Source organism: Melospiza melodia (genome assembly GCF_035770615.1).
Source record: "Melospiza melodia melodia isolate bMelMel2 chromosome 7 unlocalized genomic scaffold, bMelMel2.pri SUPER_7_unloc_1, whole genome shotgun sequence".
Classification (NCBI taxonomy): domain Eukaryota; kingdom Metazoa; phylum Chordata; class Aves; order Passeriformes; family Passerellidae; genus Melospiza; species Melospiza melodia.
Window position 1 is genome coordinate 7,416,202 of NW_026948497.1, and position 19,598 is coordinate 7,435,799.

The 19,598-nt window shown below is 49.5% G+C and overlaps 1 protein-coding gene and 1 pseudogene across 1 annotated transcript; both read right to left on the reverse strand.

Annotated features, from left to right (window-relative positions):
- Positions 1-19,598, reverse strand: part of LOC134432881 (zinc finger protein 208-like) — a 1,008,692-nt pseudogene that overhangs the window by 769,028 nt on the left and 220,066 nt on the right.
- On the reverse strand, positions 9,334-10,266 carry LOC134432778 (olfactory receptor 14J1-like). Its single transcript, XM_063181687.1, has one exon. The coding sequence runs from the start codon at positions 10,264-10,266 to the stop codon at positions 9,334-9,336; it is 933 nt and encodes a 310-aa protein (XP_063037757.1).

Below are 19,598 nucleotides of genomic sequence, written 5' to 3' on the forward strand. Positions count from 1 at the left end.
CTATAGGACACTCCCCAGGCAGTCCTTGCTGCTAAGTGGCTGTATTTTGTGAAATCCAGTAAGTCTTGCCTTCCCCTAGACAGGTTGCTAACAGAGAGAGGTTGGCACAGTTTAAGTTTAAATTTGTATGTACTCGTATTAAAGATCCGGTTTCTTCCCCTCTGTAAAGGAGGTAGTAACATTTAGCACATGGGCTCTTCTGACTTCCCAGCGTGATGTTAACCAGTAAGATCAGTAAGAGCATTCCCAGGAGTCTGGTATGAGGCATTCCCCTAAACTCTACAACTACTGAGCTGCACCCAGTGATTGGAGTGGCTGTTTTTAGGCGGAATGTAGACTCACCCAGCCTTGCCTCCTGGTAATGCTTTTCTCCTACAGAAGAGCTCGTTGGTTTTAGCAGAGAGTTTTTTATTCTCTCAGTGTCAACACATTTGACTTTGCTTTACTAATTTATTTTTGCCCTGAGGGATGTTTTATAGGAGATTGCTTTGTACACTAAGATTGGAGTTAACTGGGGCATTTAAACTTTTTCACACAAAAACATTCATCTAAAAACCTTGAACTCAATGGCCAGATGACTTTAAGAATTATCGGTATCCAAAATGATAGAAAAAATACTCCAAACAAATAACGAGGTATTTACTCTTATCTCTAATCCTACAAAATCACAATAGACACCAAAACAAACAAAGGCTCCAAACAAACTAAAAACTGTACATTAACAAACACTAACTAATAATAAATGCAACAGGAAAGTATCTACTTTTCAAACTCAAAAGTAAAATATAAATAACATTAACTGCAATTTTTAACAGTTCTTAACAAGTTTTGATTATTTAAACAGTTCTTAACAAGTTTTTGACTATAAACACTCTCTGATAGTCTTTAGGTCTCCTCTGGAGGGTTAGCTTTAGATTGTCTGAGTGATTAGTCACAATCCATTCATTAGAAGACTTAATAGGGGATGTGGTTGGTTTTGACTCTTCAGTGGGAGGTGGTGCAGGTCCTTTAGTCTGGGTTATATGTGTCCACCCCTTCTCTTGGGTCATATGGCTGTATTGGTGGTGAGTAGGACCTGAAAAGGGCCTTCAAACTTAGAGGTTAAAGGTGCAGAGTTCCATGATTTAACTAACACCCTGTCTCCTGGATTGATGTTATGTCCCTTAGTGTCTAAGGGAGAGGTTTGAAGGACCTTTTTCCTAAGATCTTTGAATCTCCTTCCTATGGCCTTTAGATATTTTTGGGTGGCTGTCTCTCCTTCTGGAAAAATTCCCGTGCTATACAGGGTTCTCAATAAGGGGAGTCCAAACATCATTTCATAAGGTGAGACTCTTATGCCTGTTCGAGGCCTTGTTCTAATTTGTAACAGTGCTAAGGGTAGACATTTAAGCCAATTCATCTGGGTTTCTGTAACTAATTTAGTTAACGTGTTTTTGATGGTTTTATTCATTCTTTCTGCTCTTCTGGAGCTCTGGGGATGCCAATGGGTTCTGCAACCTCCATTTCATTCCCAGGGCTTCAACAACTTGTTGTAAGACTTTGGCAGCAAAATGTGGACCTCGGTCAGAATAAACATTATTTATCAACCCATATTGGGGAATGATGTTTTCTAGGATTGCTTTTGTGGCTGCTTGGGCTGTCTCTGTTTTGGTCAGGAACGCCTCTACCCAATGGGTGAGGTGATCCACGGTCACTAATAAGTGTCTGTGTCCCTGGACAGGGGACATTTCTGTGATGTCTACCTGCACGCTTTGGAACGGCCGCAAGGACAACTCTCTTCCCCCAGATCAGACAGTACTCTTCTCATTAATTTCTGATTGATTTTTTGGCAAGTTAAACATCCCTTGGTAACTGCCTTTGCTATGTTAGGTACTCCTATGCACATCTGATCCCTTGGAAAGGGGTCACATAATCCTTGTATTCCCCAATGGGTCAACTCATATAACTCTGTCATCACCTTTTGGGCTAGAGCTTTATTTAAAATTTGCCATCCATCAGGGGTCCACCATTCTCCATTTTCTTTTTGCTGTCCTCTCATCTTTTCTAACTCTCTTAATTCGTTCTCGTCAAAGATGGGTCTTTCCTCTTTTCTTTCTCTACTAGGTGTTCCCTCTGTCTTAAGAATTTTAATTGGTCTACCTTGGTCCAAGGCTACTTCTTTTGCTACTTGATCAGCTAAATGATTTCCCTTTATTTCAAGGGTGTCTACTTTTTGATGACCTTCTATGTGACCTTTGGCTATCTCTATTGGTTTCCTTAGGAACTCTAGTACTGATTTTCTCATCTCTTAATGTATTAAATTTTTGCCTTTAGAATTTATGTACCCCCATTCTTCCCATATTTTTCCAAATGTATGGACAATTCCGAATGCATACTGGGAGTCAGTATAGATTGTTCCTTTATCTTTTTCTAGTAAATCTAGCTGTCTCTTCAGGGCATAGATTTCACAGAACTGGGCAGATCAATTTGAGGGTAGCTTTCCCATTTCCTCAACTTGCATGTTCTGCCCATTTATGATTGAACACCCTGAGACCTGTTTACTGGCTACCATTTGTGATGATCCACCTGTAAATAAAATTCTCCCATATGGGAAGGGCTCATCTTCTAAATCTTCTCTCACTTTAGTCTGCATTTCAATAATTTCTAAACAATCATGATCCAGGTCTGTTTACCGCTCTCCCATGAGGAACTGGGCTGGATTTAAACATTTTGAAGTGACTAATTCGAGGCCCTTGATACTTATTAGGATGACTTCATGGTTTAGTATTTGGGCATCGGTTAGCCACTGAGGGGCCTTGTGACTTAAAACATCTTTCACATTGTGTGGGGTATGAACCTGGATCTTCCCCTTTCAGGTTAGTTTCTGTGTGTCATCTACTGAGGTGGCTGTTACCTCTATCACTTGCACACAGGCTGGCCACCCTCTCGCTACTGGATCTGGTAACTTGGAGAGAGATGCGACCGGCTTCCTGCATCCTCCCCAATCCCGTGTAAGGACTCCGCAAGCTATCCCCTCTTCCACGTTTACCAATAGGTCAAAGTTCTTTATAAGGTCTGGTAGGCTCAGTACAGGGGCAGAAGACAATTTAGTTTTCAGATTCCGAAGTTGTTCCTCGTCATTTGAGGTCCAGGTTACAGGCTCAGAGTCTATCAATTTGTCATATGGAAATTTAACACTTTTAGTATAATGATCAAGCCATAATCTGCAATACCCAAATAAACCTAGTAATTTTCTAACGTCTATTTTGGTCTTTGGGGCAGGGATGGACGGAATTCCCAAAATTCTCTTGGGGCTTGACCTTTTATACCCTTGGCCCATTATATGTCCTAGATATGTTACTTCTTGTTCCACAAATTGCAGTTTCTTTTGTGATACTTTTAGGCCTTTTTCCCCTAAGAAATTTAGATGCTAGTATGTTAGAACTTCTAACTTTGTCTTGTTCTCACCCAGATACAAGTAAATCATCAATATATTGTAAAATAGGCACCCCATTCTCAGGTTTAAAGTGTTCTAAGACTTCTTCTAAAGCTTGCCAAAGAGGTTGGGGGTTCTTTAAACCCCTAGGGAAGATGTGTCCACCTTCGTTGCTGTTTTCTTTTCTTTTCAATGTCCTCCCATTCAAAGGCAAACCGTTCCAGCACTCTTCAGCCAGGGGACATGCCCAGAAGTCATCCTTTAAATCCATGACAGAGACCCATGCATGCTCCTTAGGTACTTGGCTTCAAACGATGTGTACGAGTTTTGTACTACCGGGTGCCTCGCAACCGTTCTTTTATTAACTTCTCTTGAATCTTGTAGTAATAGATACCTTCCATCAGCTTTTCTCACTGCTAGTATGGGAGTATTATGTGGAGACATGCATGGTTCTAAAATCCTTCCTTTAATAGCTGGTCAATTACTGGGGCTAGTCCTTTCTTTCCCTCTGGGGAAATTGGATACTGCCTTACCCAAATGGGGGAGATGTCTTTCTGGAGCTCTACTTCTACTGGTGAACTATTCAAACAACCAATTTTCCCTCCTCTGCCCACACATTTGGGTTGATTTCATCTATGTCTCCCTTTGTTAAGACCATTATTTGTACTACCATTTTTCCTTCTTTTGGGATTACTCCAGTTCTCAATTTGATTTGTAAATCATGTCCTAATAAATTACAACCTAACTTGGGGATGTAAATGAACTTAGCTTGACACTCTCTTGAATTTCATCTAATTTCTACATCTTCTATAATCTGGGCCTCAAATGGTTCTCCTTTGGCCCATTGTACTTTGCAGACCTTTTTACCAACTGTGATTCCTATTGGTATTTTAGTCACACATGACTTGTCTGCTCTGGTATCAACTAAAAATTCAAATTCATCATTCTGGGGACCAATCTCGAAATTTACAAAGGGCTCTTCTAGATGATTCATTAAATTCTCCAGGGCATAGAACTTATTCCGCATACCTCTCATCTCTTCTTAAGTTTTTCTCTAGAGTTTCTTGCTCCCAGGCTATGACTTCATCTAATTGGAGTTTCTTACAATTTCTCTTTAGGTGTCCTTTCTCTCCACAGTAATAACAATATTTGTCACTGAGTAGAGCCCTCGCCCCTTTTGGTCCAATAAAACCTGTGTCTCTTCTAAGTGGTTCTACTGGCGTGTATTTCTACTGGCTCCCACACTTTCTCTGGCTATGGCTGCCATAATTTTAATTTTTATTTTTTGTCTTTTCTTCTTCTCTTCCTATATATACTCTTATGGCTTCTCACAGCAGTTCATTAATACTTTTTTCCTGCCAGTCCTCTATTCTTTCTAACTTTCATCTGATATCTTGCCAGGATGTAGTGACAAATTGTACATTGAGAAGGACTTGGCCTGTTGGAACCCAGGACACACCTCTGGGTGCCCTGGAGGACATGTGCCCCCGGCAGGGGGCTGGGGATCCCTGGCAGCGGGCTGGGGAGTCCTGGCAGGAAGCCAAAGACGCCTGAGATTTTGATCTTAACCCATGGAGCAAATTACCACCCTTGTAAGAAGAATTACAAGTCACAAAATTTAAGTAGAATGATAATGAATCTGTCACAGGGTATAAAATGGTATTTTGGGGATTTTTATATAGAGGTCTAGGAGGCAAGATGGAGGGACTTGGATGTTGTCCTATTCTTCTTCCTTCTTCTTCTTAGTCTCCATGTTCTTGGTGATGGTGGCATTTTAGGATTGGTTTAGAGTAGAAGTAGATTGTCTAACATAGGTGATAGGTATTGGGAAATAATGATAAATAAAGTACACATAGTTCATAGTATAAAATGTAGACACCAGCCCTGGGATGGGGAGTGTGCCTCTGTCTGACCTACTGAAAACATCCCGGCAGGCCTGAGAAAAAATGTTATAGATAAGAAACAATAAACAACCTTGGAAACCAGAGCCGAAGAATTCAGACTCCTTCTTGGAAACATCAGGCTGAGAAAAAAGGATTCTTGGGGTCATCCCCGACTGCAGGGAACCCAAGATTGGCCTTCTGGGCTGTCTGGGTCAACATCAGAGTAAATCTGGAAGTTTTGCTTTAGCCTATTAAGCCATGGTGATGGGGTCTCATCTTTTTCCTGGGTGCCATCCAATGCTAACCTGGTATTACTCCCTCTAGGGACTGATTCTTTTATCCCTCTGGTCATCAGGGACCTGTGATCTCTCATGTTCCTTCTCCCCTCTTCTTGATTAGAATCCCAGCTAGGCTCCACTACAGGCATTTTTTTTGTCACCTGGGGGCCTGGGTTGGTTTTCTTGCTCCCAAATTTTCATTCCTGCAGTTCTTATTAATCGAGTCTTTTCTGGGGAAAATAGGATGTTAAAGGTGGAGTTCAATTCTCCCCATGTATAAATATTAGGGCTAAAAATGGATTAATTTGATTTGCTATTCCTACTGGGTCTTCCACTAAATTTTCACTAAATTCTTTCTTAAAATTTCTAAATTCGGATGCAGTCAAGGGAGTATTTACAAAGCCAATCTCACTGGCCACCCTGCACATGGGAACTTCTCTGAGGGGGAACAATTTTTCCATTTTACCCACTTTGGACTGGGTGTTACAACATCAGCTGTGGAGGCTGACTGGGTAACTTCACTCTTGGGCATGAGATTCTGAGATGTTGTTTGGCTTCTCATTTGTGCTGGGGGAGGCAGAGCAGGAACTTGCTGGTGAATTAGGGGTGCATGAGATGGCAGAGGTAAGGGAACAGTAGTGAAGGGTAAAGAGAGTAAGGAGAGGGTTGAGGGGAAGGTGGTGGAGGTATAACTGGGTTAGGAGGTGGTAAAGGAATGACAGCTGGGAGAGGAGGAGGAATTGAGTCCACAGCAAGAGGAATTGGAGGAAGGATTTGAGGTACTGCAAGGGTAGGAGGGAGGTAAGTGATCAAAGAGGTCCCAGTTTTTGTTAGCCTTCCCAACCTCTTCTTCTTCTTTTACTTTCCTAGCTTGCTTTCCCTCTTTTAATTTATAGACTCTTGTATTTTCCTCCTCTGAGGTGTTCTTTAGCCAACAGGTGACGTTCTGTATGTGATGGGCCTTTAGCAGGAACTTGGGGCAAAACAGAAGGTGTATCACCTTTGGACAGAGAGGCAAGTAACTCAGAAAATGTTTAAGGATGTTGTTAGGTCATGCAGAAAGAAAATCAGAGAGGTGAAAGCTTAAGGCTTAACCAGGCCACTTCTGTGAAGAATAATAAAAATGTTTCTATAAATAGATTAATGGCAAAAGGAGGTACAAGGACAATCTCCATCCATTATTGGGGGAGATATGGTTACCAAAAATGAGGGAAAGGCTGAAGTACTTAACCCCTTCTTTGCCTCAGTTTTCAAGAACAAGACAGGTTGCACTTAGGAGAAGTGTTCTCCTGAGCTGGTGGATGGGCACAGGGAGCAGAACAGCCCCCTGTATTTCAGGAGGAACCAGCTGAGCCACTCAGATGCTCACAGGTGTCTCTGGGAGCAGATGGGATCCATCCCAGGGGGATGAGGGAGCTGTGGATGAGCTCCCCAAGCTGCTCTCCATCATTTACCATCAGTGCTGGCTCAGCAGGGAGGTCCCAGGGGACTGGAGGTGCCAGTGTGAGCCCATCCCCAAGAAGGGCTGGAAGGAGGATCTGGGGAACTCCAGGCCTGTCAGCCTGACCTGGGTGCCCAGCAAGGTTATGGAACAGATCACCTTGAGTGCCATCACAGGGCGCCCACAGGATGGCCCAGGGATCAGAGCCAGCCAGCCTGGGTTTCAATATCTGCATTGATGATCTGCATGAGGGGACTGAGTCCAGCATCAGCAAATTTGCAGATGACACCAAGCTGGGTGTGAGTGTGGATCTGCTGGAGGGAAGGAGGGCTCTGCAGAGGGCCCTGGACAGGCTGGATCCAGGGCCCAAATCCAACAAGGTGAGGTTGAACAAGACCAAGTGCCGGGTCCTGCACTTTGGCCACAACAACCCCTGCAGTGCTACAGGCTGGGGACAGAGTGGCTGGACAGCACCCAGGCAGAAAGGGACCTGGGGGCACTGATAGACAGAAGGCTGGACATGAGCCAGCAGTGTGGCCAGGTTGGCAAGAAGCCAATGGCTCCTGGCCTGGATCAGGAATGTAGTGGCCAGCAGAAGCAGGGCAGGGATTCTTCCCCTGCGCGCAGCACTGATGAGGCCACACCTCGAGTGCTGTGTCCAGTTCTGGGCCATCAATTTAGGAAGGCCATGGAGGGGTTGGAGCGTGTCCAGGGAAGGGCAGCAAGGCTGGTGAGGAGTCTGGAACAGAAGTCTGGTTGAAAGAACAAGAGGGAGCTGCGATTGTATAATAGCGAGGCTCAGGGCAGACAATGTGGTGAACTCAGAAGTTTGTCCCAATAAACCTGAGTGGTTTGCCTGCCACCCCCCAGCCCTTGCTGGCCCCAGGGGCTGATGGCATTTGGGCTGCCTCAGGTTCATGTCCCCACACCAATCGCATGGGGGTGCTCCCGCCTGCTGTGTGCAATGCAAACGGGGGCTGCTGAGCCAGTGCTGCCGTGTGTGTGCCTGCAAGGATGGGGCACCTGTGTGAGCTAGGGGAGAGGCCAGGGCTGCAGAGGGGGAATGTTGTTGGCAGCTCCATCAGGACGCTCTGGGACGCTGCCCTGGCCTGTGCAGCGCACTGGGGATGGATCAGCCCCTGCTCTGCTGCTCCTTCCCGTCTGCCTCAGGGCCCTTGCAGAACACCAGCCATGCTGTTTGCCCCCAGCCTGCCCACGGCCAGCCTGGGGCTGCTCACGGGGCTTTTCTGTGCTGAGCATTGGCCTGGGCATGTTCTTGAGAGAGCCTGGGCAAGGAGCCTGGAGTCCCCAGGCTCTGGCCTGAGGCGTCAGCGCTGCCCCAGCAGTGCCCATGGCCTGTCCCTGCTGCAGCCCCGGCACTGCCACCCCTAGGGCTGTGCCCGGCCCCGAGAGCACTCAGGCCCTGCAGCAACACCAGGGCCACCAGGGCAGCGGGGCAGGGCCACGGCAGCAGCACTGGCAACACCAAGTGCTGCTGCTGCTGGGCACAGCTGCTGGGCCAGCACTGATCTGCCCCCAGCTCTGCACACAGACATTGCTGCTGCAGCTCCATAGAAGGAACAAAATGAGGATCTCTGGTGAAAACTTTGCTGGGAGATCCTTTTGTTCATTTACAGCCACTGAGAGCACAGCTCCTCATAGAAACAGGCTGTGGGTCACAGTAAAGGAGAAGGGAAACATAATGAGAAATGGCACAAACAATGACATCACTTTGTAGACAATATTTTAAAATTAAAACAAAGATGAAGTGTGGAGAGTTTAGTTCAGGCATGGCTTAAAGAAAAAGGCCATGAAGCCATGCAATTGAGGGAAAAGTAAAAGGTAGTTGTGAAGCAGTTCCAAAAGCAGTTCCCAGCCTGATTTCTATAAACAATTAGACTCTTTCAGGCATCACTTTATAAACAATAAGGTTCTCAGGCAGTCTTCCCATAACAAGTGAAACACCCTCTCTGGGAAAAGATGGCACCCTGGGAACAGATATGGAAGTTTTGGGAACCTTTCATATCACAGTGGGAACACTGGTTTTATTTTGTGTAAACAATCAACGGTATTGTAAAACAAAAGGAGTGGTTAGAGTTTTCTCTGTTAGCCTATCATGAACCTGGATTTTGGAATATGCATGAAGTTCGTTAACACTATTATTTAAACTGTCTGATCGATCAATAAACTTGAGTTCAAAATATCAAAGGATGGTCATTCTCCCCTCACTTCAACAAAGAAGCTCTAAAGTGGAACTAACAAGAAGTATTGAAGATTACTTTTATTACAAGTGATTGGCAGAAACGGGCCAGTAGTTTAATGTTTCTGAAAGCATCCAGTCATCAGTGTCCACATGGAAGCCTTGAGCTCCTGGTTCCTCAGGCTGTAGATGAGGGGGTTCAGGGCTGGAGGCACCACTGAGTACAGAACTGACAGGGCTAGATCAAGGGACGGGGAGGAGATGGAGGGGGGCTTCAGGTAGGCAAAAAAGGTAGTGCTGAGAAACAGGGAGACCACAGCCAGGTGAGGGAGGCAGGTGGAAAAGGCTTTGTGCCGTCCCTGCTCAGAGGGGATCCTCAGCACAGCCCTGAAGATCTGCACATAGGAGAAAACAATGAACAAAAAACAGCTTGAGGCTACACAGACACTTACAGCCAGAAGCCCAAGCTCCCTGAGGTAGGATTTGGAGCAGGAGAGCTTGAGGATCTTGAGGATTTCACAGAAGAACTGGCCCAGCACATTGCCATGGCACAGGGGCAGGGAAAATGTATTGGCTGTGTGCAGCAGTGAATAAAGAAAGCAACTGGTCCAGGCAGCTGCTGCCATGTGGGCACAAGCTCTGCTGCCCAGGAGGGTCCCGTAGTGCAGGGGTTTGCAGATGGACACGTAGCGGTCGTAGCACATGATGGTCAGGAGGGAAAGCTCTAATGACATGAAAAACACAAAAAAAAAGAGCTGTGCAGCACATCCTGTGTGGGAGATGTTCCTGGTGTCCCAGAGGGAATTGTGCATGGCTTTGGGGACAGTGGTGCAGATCATGCCCAGGTCGCTGAGGGCCAGGTTGAGCAGGAAGAAGAACATGGGCGTGTACAGGTGGTGGCCGCAGGCTACGGTGCTGATGATGAGGCCGTTGCCCAGGAGGGCAGCCAGGGAGATGCCCAGCAAGAGGCAGAAGTGCAGGAGCTGCAGCTGCCGCGTGTCTGCCAATGCCAGCAGGAGGAAGTGGCTGATGGAGCTGCTGTTGGACATTTGATTTCTCTGGCCATTGGGAGCTGTTCATGGAGAAAAGTCAGTGACCGGTTGGGAGAAACTTCTTCCAGCAAAATCAAAGCCTATTTCCATAGGCCCTTCTCCTGTAACACTCTCACACCCTTTTCAATTTCCAGCAGATTTTCCTTCAGCTCCAAGTGTGGAGCCCTGGCTGGTGCTGCCTGACTGGGACTTCAGGTTCGGGGCAGGTACACACAGAGGTTTTTATAGTTCAGCCTTGATGTGCAGACATAGCAGGGGCACAGGGATCTGTCCTCGTGTTCCACTTTGAATCTCTGTTAACACAGACAGCCCTGTCAGCATCTGCCCTCCCACTGCCAGAGAACAGGAATGGTAAAGTCTGTTTAAATGTACTAGTGTTATTTACAGCTTTTCTTCTTCTCCCCTGCTGATTATTTTTGGATGTCAGAAACTCTCTGCATTTCTGCTGCCCTCAGGGAGAACAGTGAGTTCTCTGAGGCAAGGTGGTGAGTGGACAGGGAGGGAAGGAGGTCTGTTGCCCTGTCCTGTTCCAGGATTCTCTAGGCTATCACCTTTCCCAGACAGAGGATGATCACCCTCCCATGTTTCCTTTAAAAACCATCCTGACAAAGCTGAGAGCAGATGGATCCCCACAGTCCACCAAATGTCCATCCCCTTCTCAAGGTCTCAGCCCCACATTTGTACCCAGGACGGGGCTCATTTCACCAACCCAACAGCATTTTCTCATCATAGACCTTCTGTGTCGCACCGTGGGGCTTTTAGATAACGCAGAGATGCTACAGGACAGGTTTGTATCCTGGATTGAAGCTCAAAGCTTGGACTGAAATCTCAGGGAGATTCCAGGTGTCCTTATGATGGCATTGGATTGAGGGAGGTGCAGCTCCTTCCCTGGCTGCACTGACAGCATTGCCCAGAGCCGGGCCCTGGGGACAGCATCACCCTGAGCCAGCTGTGCCCCCGGCCAGAGCCCCCAGTGCCAGGCAGCTGCTCCCAGTCCTGTGCTCTGCAGAGGGAACTGGGCCCGGGGCTGCAGAGCTGCCCCACGGCTCTGCTACAGCTCTGCCTGCACAGGAGGGGCTGCACGCCTTGGAGCCCCGGCCCTGAGGGCAGAGGCTGGGCTGGAGCACAGGAGGGAGGGGGCTTGTTCAGAGGGAGGGGCCGCACTGGAGGGGATCCTGTGGGCATCTCTAAACTCTCCCTGCCACAACATTGCTGGGTATTGTTTTGTCTCCTTGCCTGATCTTCTCTCTGCTTCCTGGAGGTTTTCCTCCTGCAGGTGTTTCCCTGTGCCTGATCTCTCCATGCCAACACTCACAGACCCCAAATCTCTGTGCCCTCTCCTTGGCCTGACAGAACCCTGCCTGTTTGCAGGGCACTGGCTGGGGGCAGGTTCTGTTTGCACGTGGGACAAAGGACAGCTCAGACTGAGCCTGATGGGTCCAACGGAGGGGATTCTGGTGCTGCCCATGGGCAGAATGGCTGAAAGTACATTGGGGATCTCCTGTGAATCTACAGAACACAAAAAATAACAGTTCCAATGTCTTGTGAACTTTTAAAATTTCATAATTAATAATTCATAATCAATCTTTATTATTAATCCCCCCGGTCCCTGCTGTTCTCCAATATTAGGAAACGGAATACAAAGTTTTTGGAAATGTCCTAATTTTAATGAAATCTTTGTATTGGAAATATTTTATGACGACCAGCATTCCTCAGCATGTCAAAGCTTCATGGACATTTCACCTCCCCTGCACCAGGAATATTCAGAGTTTTACTCACAGAGTCTGTAGGCATTAGGATGTTCCAGCTTTCGGAGATCACTGGAGGAGCTGCAGCTGCATTGTCCTTCAGCCAGAGGTTCCTTTGCCAATGGCTGGCAGTGATTCTGCCCCAGGCACTTCTCAGCCCCTTCCCAGCCCTGCCTGATTGAAGCTCTCTGTGCCTCTGTGCTGTGCCTGGGGTGGCTGCAGGCAGTGCCCCAGCCCTGCTGGGTTAGGAGAGGAGCTGCTCCTCAGCAGAAATGTCTTTTTGAAGCTCTTCTTGGTTTTCAAGGAGCTGCCTCTGGGCCAGAAGCCCAGCCCAGCTCAGCAGCACAGACACAGCACAAGGATTTTAATGACCCTCTCAGGGCTTTGGTGTTGTTTACATCAGACTCAGTCCCTGAGAGAGTGTTCAGAAAACTTCTCAATAAATCAAAGTTTAATTTAAACTCCAAAGTTTCTTGAAGTTCTTATGGGTCCCACTGAGGAACACAAGTCACAAAGTGTCCCCAGGTTCCAGTTAGAGCAGAACACTGGAGGCAGTGATGACAGCTGGGGACAAGCAAGGAAAATGTGTCTCTGGTGCTGAGCATACCTGGATGTGTTTCAGGAATTCAAAGGGCAAAGCCTGAGCCCCAGCCCCTGGCCAGGCAGATCCTGTCCCTCCCTCCTTGCTCAGGGCTCTTCCCGGGATGGGCACTGGCATGTGGGGATGGGCAATGGCAAGGGCAGGAGCATGGGGCGGCCCCTGGCAGGCTGCTGAGCAGGGACAAGGAGGCAACGAGGCCCCAGGCCTGCAAGGGTCACTTGTCTCCTGCTCCTGCCTCAGGCCCAGGCCCAGCAGCCATGGCCAAAGTGCTGCCCAAGTTGGCTCTGGCAGGGCTGTCTTGCAGCTGCTGCCTTTCCCTGTGCCCTGTGCAGCCCAGGCTGTCCCACGGTGTCCCTGCCCTGCGCCTCTGTCCCTGCAGGCTGTCGGCATCCCCCGGCTGCCCCACCTGGCTGGGCCCTTCCTGTGCTGACAGCTCTGCCTCCTGCCTGCCTCTGCCCGCCCACACAGAGCCTGGGGCTGACCCAGGCTCCTTCTGGGGGATGTGCTGTGCCACAGCCCTGCCCTGGCAGGGAAGTTCCTTTCTCTTTGGGTCCTGTCTGGCCCTCCCTATTTGCCCTTTGCATTAATTCTTTCTTTGTCTGTTCTCTACTATGTCAAAAGGAGCCACCATCTCTGAAACCACTGTCCAGTCCCTCCCAGGGCTCTCCTCTGCTGTCCTCAGTCTCCACCCCACTGAGCACAGTGATGCTTTGTCCCTATATTGTGCTCATGTGCTTGAGGCCTCCAAACCCCACCTTGGGAGATCTCTCAGCCCTCTCCAAGGTATTGGCAAATGAAAACATTCTGCTCATAGTCTAAGAAAATCACCTCAGGACAAGACCAGTCAGACCTTTGTGTCCTGGCTACTTTTTCCTTGGAGCAATCCTTGTATAGATGGAATTTTTTAGGCCGAATTTCAGTTTTGCCCATGGGCACTTTAATGTGAACAACGATTCTCTTCCATTGGTAAGAAAGCAGAGGCCCAGTGTTTCAGGGGCAGATGAGCAGCAGCCACCAAGGGCCAAGGCGAGCCAGACCTTGCTGGAATTGCAGCTTGTGCCTGAGAGAAATCCTTGGATACACAGAATTTGGGAGGTAGAATACAAGTTTTGGCCGCTGGTCCCTTGATGAAAAGGCCCTTTCTTTTGCATCTGAAGGAAAGCAGAGAGCCCCAGGGTTTGATGGTAGATGAGAAGCAGCCCCTGGGAGGCCAAGCCAGCCAGACTCATCTCTCCTGGCAGCTTTTGATTGGGAGCTATCCTTGGATATATGAAATGTAGGGGCCAGATCTCAAATTTGGCCGCGGCCCCTGGACAAGGAGACTGTTCTATTTCCATGGGAAGGAAGGCAGAGAGCCCCAGTGTTTCAGGGGTAGATGACAGGTGGCCATCAGAGCCCAGTACACCAGGGAGAGCTGGCAGGTTTTGTCTGGGAGAAACCTTTCATGTAATTAATATTTTAGGAGGAGTAGCAATTTTGGCCATTGAGAAATAAGAAGAATCTTTTCCATAGGAAGGAAAGCACAGAACCCCAGTGCTTCAGGGGCTGATGAACTGCAGGCACCAGAGACCAAGGCCAGCCAGACCTGTCTGTAATGTCAGCTTTTGTGTAGGAGCAATAATTGGATATCGGACTTTTGAAGGTGGAATCCCAGTTTCAGCCAAGGGCACCTGGAGTAGAAGGTGCCATCTTTTCCCTTAGGATGGAAAGGGCAGAGCCCCAGTGTTTCAGGGCAGAATTCAGGCAACCACCAGAGGCCAAGGCCAGCCAGAGCTGTCTGTCCTGGGAGCTTTTGTCTGGGAGGAAAACCCCTTGAACATAGGAATTTTGGAGGAAAAATACCAAATTCAGATATGGCCACCTGGGCAGGAGAGACGGTTCTTTTCCATAGGAAGGAAAGCACTGAGCCCCAGTGTTTGAAGGCAGGTGAGAGTCAGCTCTAAAGAAGACAAGGGCAGCCAGACCTGTCTGTAATGGCAGCTTTTGTCTGGAAGCAATCCCTGGATGTTGAGAATTTTGGAGGGGGAATCCCATTTTGGCCATTGATGCTTGAATGAGAAAGGCAGTTCTTTTCCATTTGAAGGAAAGCCCAGAGCCCCAGGGTTTCAGGGGTACATGAGAAGAGACCCTCGACATGCCAAGGGCAGTTGGACCAGTCAGGCCAAGCCAAACAGACCTGTTCCCTGTTCCCTTGTTTCCATGGGGCCCTGCGTGTCACAGTGGTGGTGTCATATTGGATCCTTGGTTCCATCAGGCCCAGATGTGACCCACTGGCCTCTTGTTTCCATGGGTCTTCACAGTGTCACAATGGTCCCTTGCTTCCATGAGGCCTGGCAGTGTCACAGGGGTCTCCTTGGTGCTGCAGTGTCACAATGAACCCTTGGTTCCATAGGGACTCACAATGTCAGAAGGGTCTCCTTGGTTCCATGAGGCCCTGCAGAGCCCCTTGATTCAACGAGGCCTCCAAGTGTCATCATGGCCTCCAGGATTCCATGAGGCCTGCAATGTCCCAATGGACCTTTAATTCCATGGGGTCCTCCACTGTTCCATGGATCCTTAGTTCCATGGGGCCCTGGAGTGTCACAATGGCCTCCTTGGTTCCATGGTGCCACACAGTGTGACAACTGCCCCTTGGCCTGCCAAGCCCACACAATGTCACAATGGTTCCTTGCTTCCATGAGGCCTTCTAGTGTCACAATGGTCTGCATGATCCCATAAGGCCTTGCAGTGTCACAACAGACCATTGGTTACATGGAGCCCCACAATGTCACTGTGGTCCCCTTGGCTCCACAAGGTTCTGAAGTGCTACAATGGCCTTTTGGTTTCTCAAGGCCTCCAAGTGTAAAAATGGCCTCCATGGTTCCATGAGGCCCTGCTGGGTCACGATGGCTCATGGTTCCATGAGGCCACAAAGTTTAACAAGGGACCCTTGGTTCCATCAGGCCTTGCTGTGTCACAATGGACTTCTGGTTCCATGAGCTCTCACACTGCCAGCAGCAGTCTCCTTGGTTCTGCAGTGTCACCATGGACCCTTGGTTCCATGAGGTTCTGCAGTAGAACACGATCCCCTTGGTTCCGTGATGTTCTGCAGTGTCACAATGGACCCATGGTTCCACCAGGCCTTGCTATGGAAAGGAATTTCCTTCCCAGGGCAGGGCTGTGGAACAGGAAGAGCACATCCCCCAGAAGGAGCCTGGGTCAGCCCCAGGCTCTGTGTGGGCAGGCAGAAGGCAGGCAGGAGGCAGAGCTGTCAGCAGAGGAAGGGCCCAGCCAGGTGGGGCAGCCGGGGGATGCCGACAGCCTGCAGGGACAGAAACGCAGGGCAGGGACAGCGTGGGACAGCCTGGGCTGCACAGGGCACAGGGATGGGCAGCAGCTGCAAGACAGCCCTGCCAGAGCCAACTTGGGCAGCACTTTGGCCATGGCTGCTGGGCCTGGGCCTGAGGCAGGAGCAGGAGACAAGTGACCCTTGCAGGCCTGGGGCCTCGTTGCCTCCTTGTCCCTGCTCAGCAGCCTGCCAGGGGCCGCCCCATGCTCCTGCCCTTGCCATTGCACATCCCCACATGCCAGTGCCCATCCCAAGAAGAGCCCTGAGCAAGGAGGGAGGGACAGGATCTGCCTGGCCAGGGGCTGGGGCTCAGGCCTTGGCCCTTTGCATTCCTCAAACACATCCAGGTGTGCTCAGCACCAGAGACACCATTGACTTTTTTGTGCCCAGCTGTCATCACTGCCTCCAGTGTTCTGCACTAACCGGAACTTGGCGACACTTTCTCAGTCGTGTTCCTCAGTGGGACTCATTAAAACTTCAAGAAGCTTCAGAGTTTCAATTTAATTTTGAGTTCTTGAGAAGTTTTTGAGCACTCTCTCAGGGACTGAGTCTGATGTAAACAACACCAAATCCCCAAGAGGCTCATTAAGGTCCTTGTGCTGTGTCTGTGCTGTTGAGCTTTAAAGGAACAGCTTTTGCCAGGGCCAGCTCCTCTCCCAGTCCAGCAGGGCTGAGGGCTCTGCCTGCAGGCACTGAGGGGACAGGAGCCAGGCAGAAAGCAATCAGGATTGGGAAGACATTGAGCTAAGACTTCACTTGGGGAAAGATCTTCACAGCCCTGTGCATGGTGAGTGTGTGGGGGCAGGGCAATGTCCCCTGTGCTCCTGGAGGGATCTTCTGAAGCCAGCACACCCCACAGCCTGGGGGATGTGTCAGGAGGACTCTCCCAGTTTCTCTGTGCCACAGGAGCAGGAGGAGGAGGATGTGCTGCAGAGCAGGGCTGCCCTGGGCACCGTCGGAGGGACAGGGCAGGTCGGCTCCTGCTGCCAGGGATGGCTGCAGGGGGTGAAGCTGGGGCTGCAGCCAGGGCTGCCCAGGGCTGTCCTGCAGAGCAGCTCCTGCAGCCCTCAGGGCTCTTGGCCAGCCCAGGGCATGTGCCACCGTCCAGGGGCAGCTCTCAGCCGGCCTGGCAGCTCCCCATGGACGCTGCAAGGGAGAAGTTGGAGGTGGAAGGTGTCATTCCCATCAGGGCAGATTCCTCCTGCTCTGGAGATGGTGCTGCATGGCCAGGGCTGCTCTCAGCTTTCTCCTAAAGGGAAGGGAAAGGGGCTGTCAGCTTTGCCCGTGTCACTGAGACTCCTGCACTGTCACCCTGGGCATCAGAAGACGTGCCTCAGATCACCCTCAGAAAGTGCCTTCTCAGCCTCCTCTCCCTACAGACAGCAGCAGCAGCCCCTTGGCTTGCAGCATCTCTTTCTGGCCTGCACTTAAGGCCCTGCTGCCAGGGAGATGCCCCTGGGCAGTGCCCTGTGCTGGGAGGGGTCTGCAGGGTAGAGCTGAGCCCCCGGGGCTGTGCTGGGCTCTGGCAGCACTGGCAGGGACAAGGCTTGGATATGGAGAAACTGCTCCCAGTAGGCACAACTTCAGGAAGCAGAGAGCCAGACCAACGCTTGGTATCCCTTCCATTGAGGTGGACAGGGAAAGAGAGAAGGATTTGGAGAAAATTATTTTTAAACTGGAGCATTCAAAAGTTCCACTTTTTTGTTCAATCAAGTTATAAGTGCAATCAGCGTGAAATAGTGAGAGGTAAAATGAGCAAAGCGCACCTGTGTGGGACGAGTGGGTCTGATTGTGCAGGGGCACAGGGAGCCCTGTTTTCCCTCTGGGCTCCCCAGTGCTCTGGCACAGAGCAATGCGGAAGACAAGGCAGCAGCACAAACCTCAGCTCAGAGATAAAAAGGTTCGGCAAATTCCCAAAAAAAGGAAGTATATTTGAGGGGATTTGTAATAAAAAAGGATAAGTATAAACAATTAATTCTTTCCCAGCTTATCAGCATCTTCTTTCAACAGCCCACGATGCCAAAATGAACAAATGTGCAACAGCAGCTCCATCAGCCACTTCCTCCTGCTGGCATTGGCAGACACGCGGCAGCTGCAGCTCCTGCACTTCTGCCTCTTGCTGGGCATCACCCTGGCTGCCCTCCTGGGCAACGGCCTCATCATCAGCGCTGTAGCCTGTGGCCACCACCTGCACACGCCCATGTTCTTCTTCCTGCTCAACCTGGCCCTCAGCGACCTGGGCATGATCTGCACCACTGTCCCCAAAGCCATGCACAATTCCCTCTGGGACACCAGGAACATCTCCTACACAGGATGTGCTGCACAGTTCTTTCTGTTTGTATTTTTCATTTCTGCAGAATTTTCCCTCCTGACCATCATGTGCTACGACCGCTACGTGTCCATCTGCAAACCCCTGCACTACGGGACCCTCCTGGGCAGCAGAGCTTGTGCCCACATGGCAGCAGCTGCCTGGGCCAGTGCCTTTTTCAATGCTCTGCTGCACACAGCCAATACATTTTCCCTGCCCCTGTGCCATGGCAATGCCCTGGGCCAGTTCTTCTGTGAAATCCTCAAGATCCTCAAGCTCTCCTGCTCCAAATCCTACCTCAGGGAACTTGGGCTCATTGTAGTTAGTGCTTTTCTGTTATTTGGTTGTTTTGTGTTCATGGTTTTCTCCTATGTGCAGATCTTCAGGGCTGTGCTGAGGATCCCCTCTGAGCAGGGACGGCACAAAGCCTTTTCCACCTGCCTCCCTCATCTGGCCGTGGTCTCTCTGTTCCTCAGCACTGATATATTTGCACACTTGAAGCCCCCCTCCATCTCCTCCCCACACCTCAATCTGGCCCTGTCAGTTCTGTACTCAGTTGTGCCTCCAGCCCTGAACCCCCTCATCTACAGCCTGAGGAACCAGGAGCTCAAGCATGGCATAAGAAAAATGATGACTGGATGCTTTTCAGAAGGAATAAAATACTCCTTTTGTGTAGCATAAGATTTAGAGTGTAACTCATTACAGGCTCAGTCTACCTTTTCAGGTATTGGTAGTGTGGTGGGTGGATAGTTTTGTTTTTCTTGTGATTATCTTGATCACAACATAATCTTATTATTCATCCCTCTTCTATTTAAGTGTTTTCCTCTTGAATTTGACTCAGAGATTTTTTAAAATTGGGAATTGTGCTTTGGTTTTTTAAACAAAATAAAGGACCCTGCTTCAAATGCTTTCTCTACTACCCTTTCCACCGAGACTGTGATGCTTTGCAGCACAGCAGCACAGACAGGGAGCACCAGCATATGATCTTTTCAGAGCTCCTCTCAGCTCCTCCACACTCCCCTTTGGAGCCCTTGTTGTGCTCTGAGGTCTGAGAGCTCTGGAAGCAGGGACCGCAATGACAGCTTTTGTGAGAGAGCTGACCTCCATTCCAGCACTGCCATCAGCAAAGGGATCTCCAGAAGCCCAGTGCCTGAGGGCTTCTGCCACAGTCTGTCTCAAGAACATGCCAAGGGATGGATTCTAAAGAGGCTTATTGTTCTCCCAGGTCTCAGTGGGATCAGATCAGGGTCCCAGTTTCACCTACAAGGGACTCAGGTCTGGGTCAGGCTTTCCTTGTGGGTGGCCAGTGCCCATCTGATGGTGAATGGTCTGTGCTGAACCTTC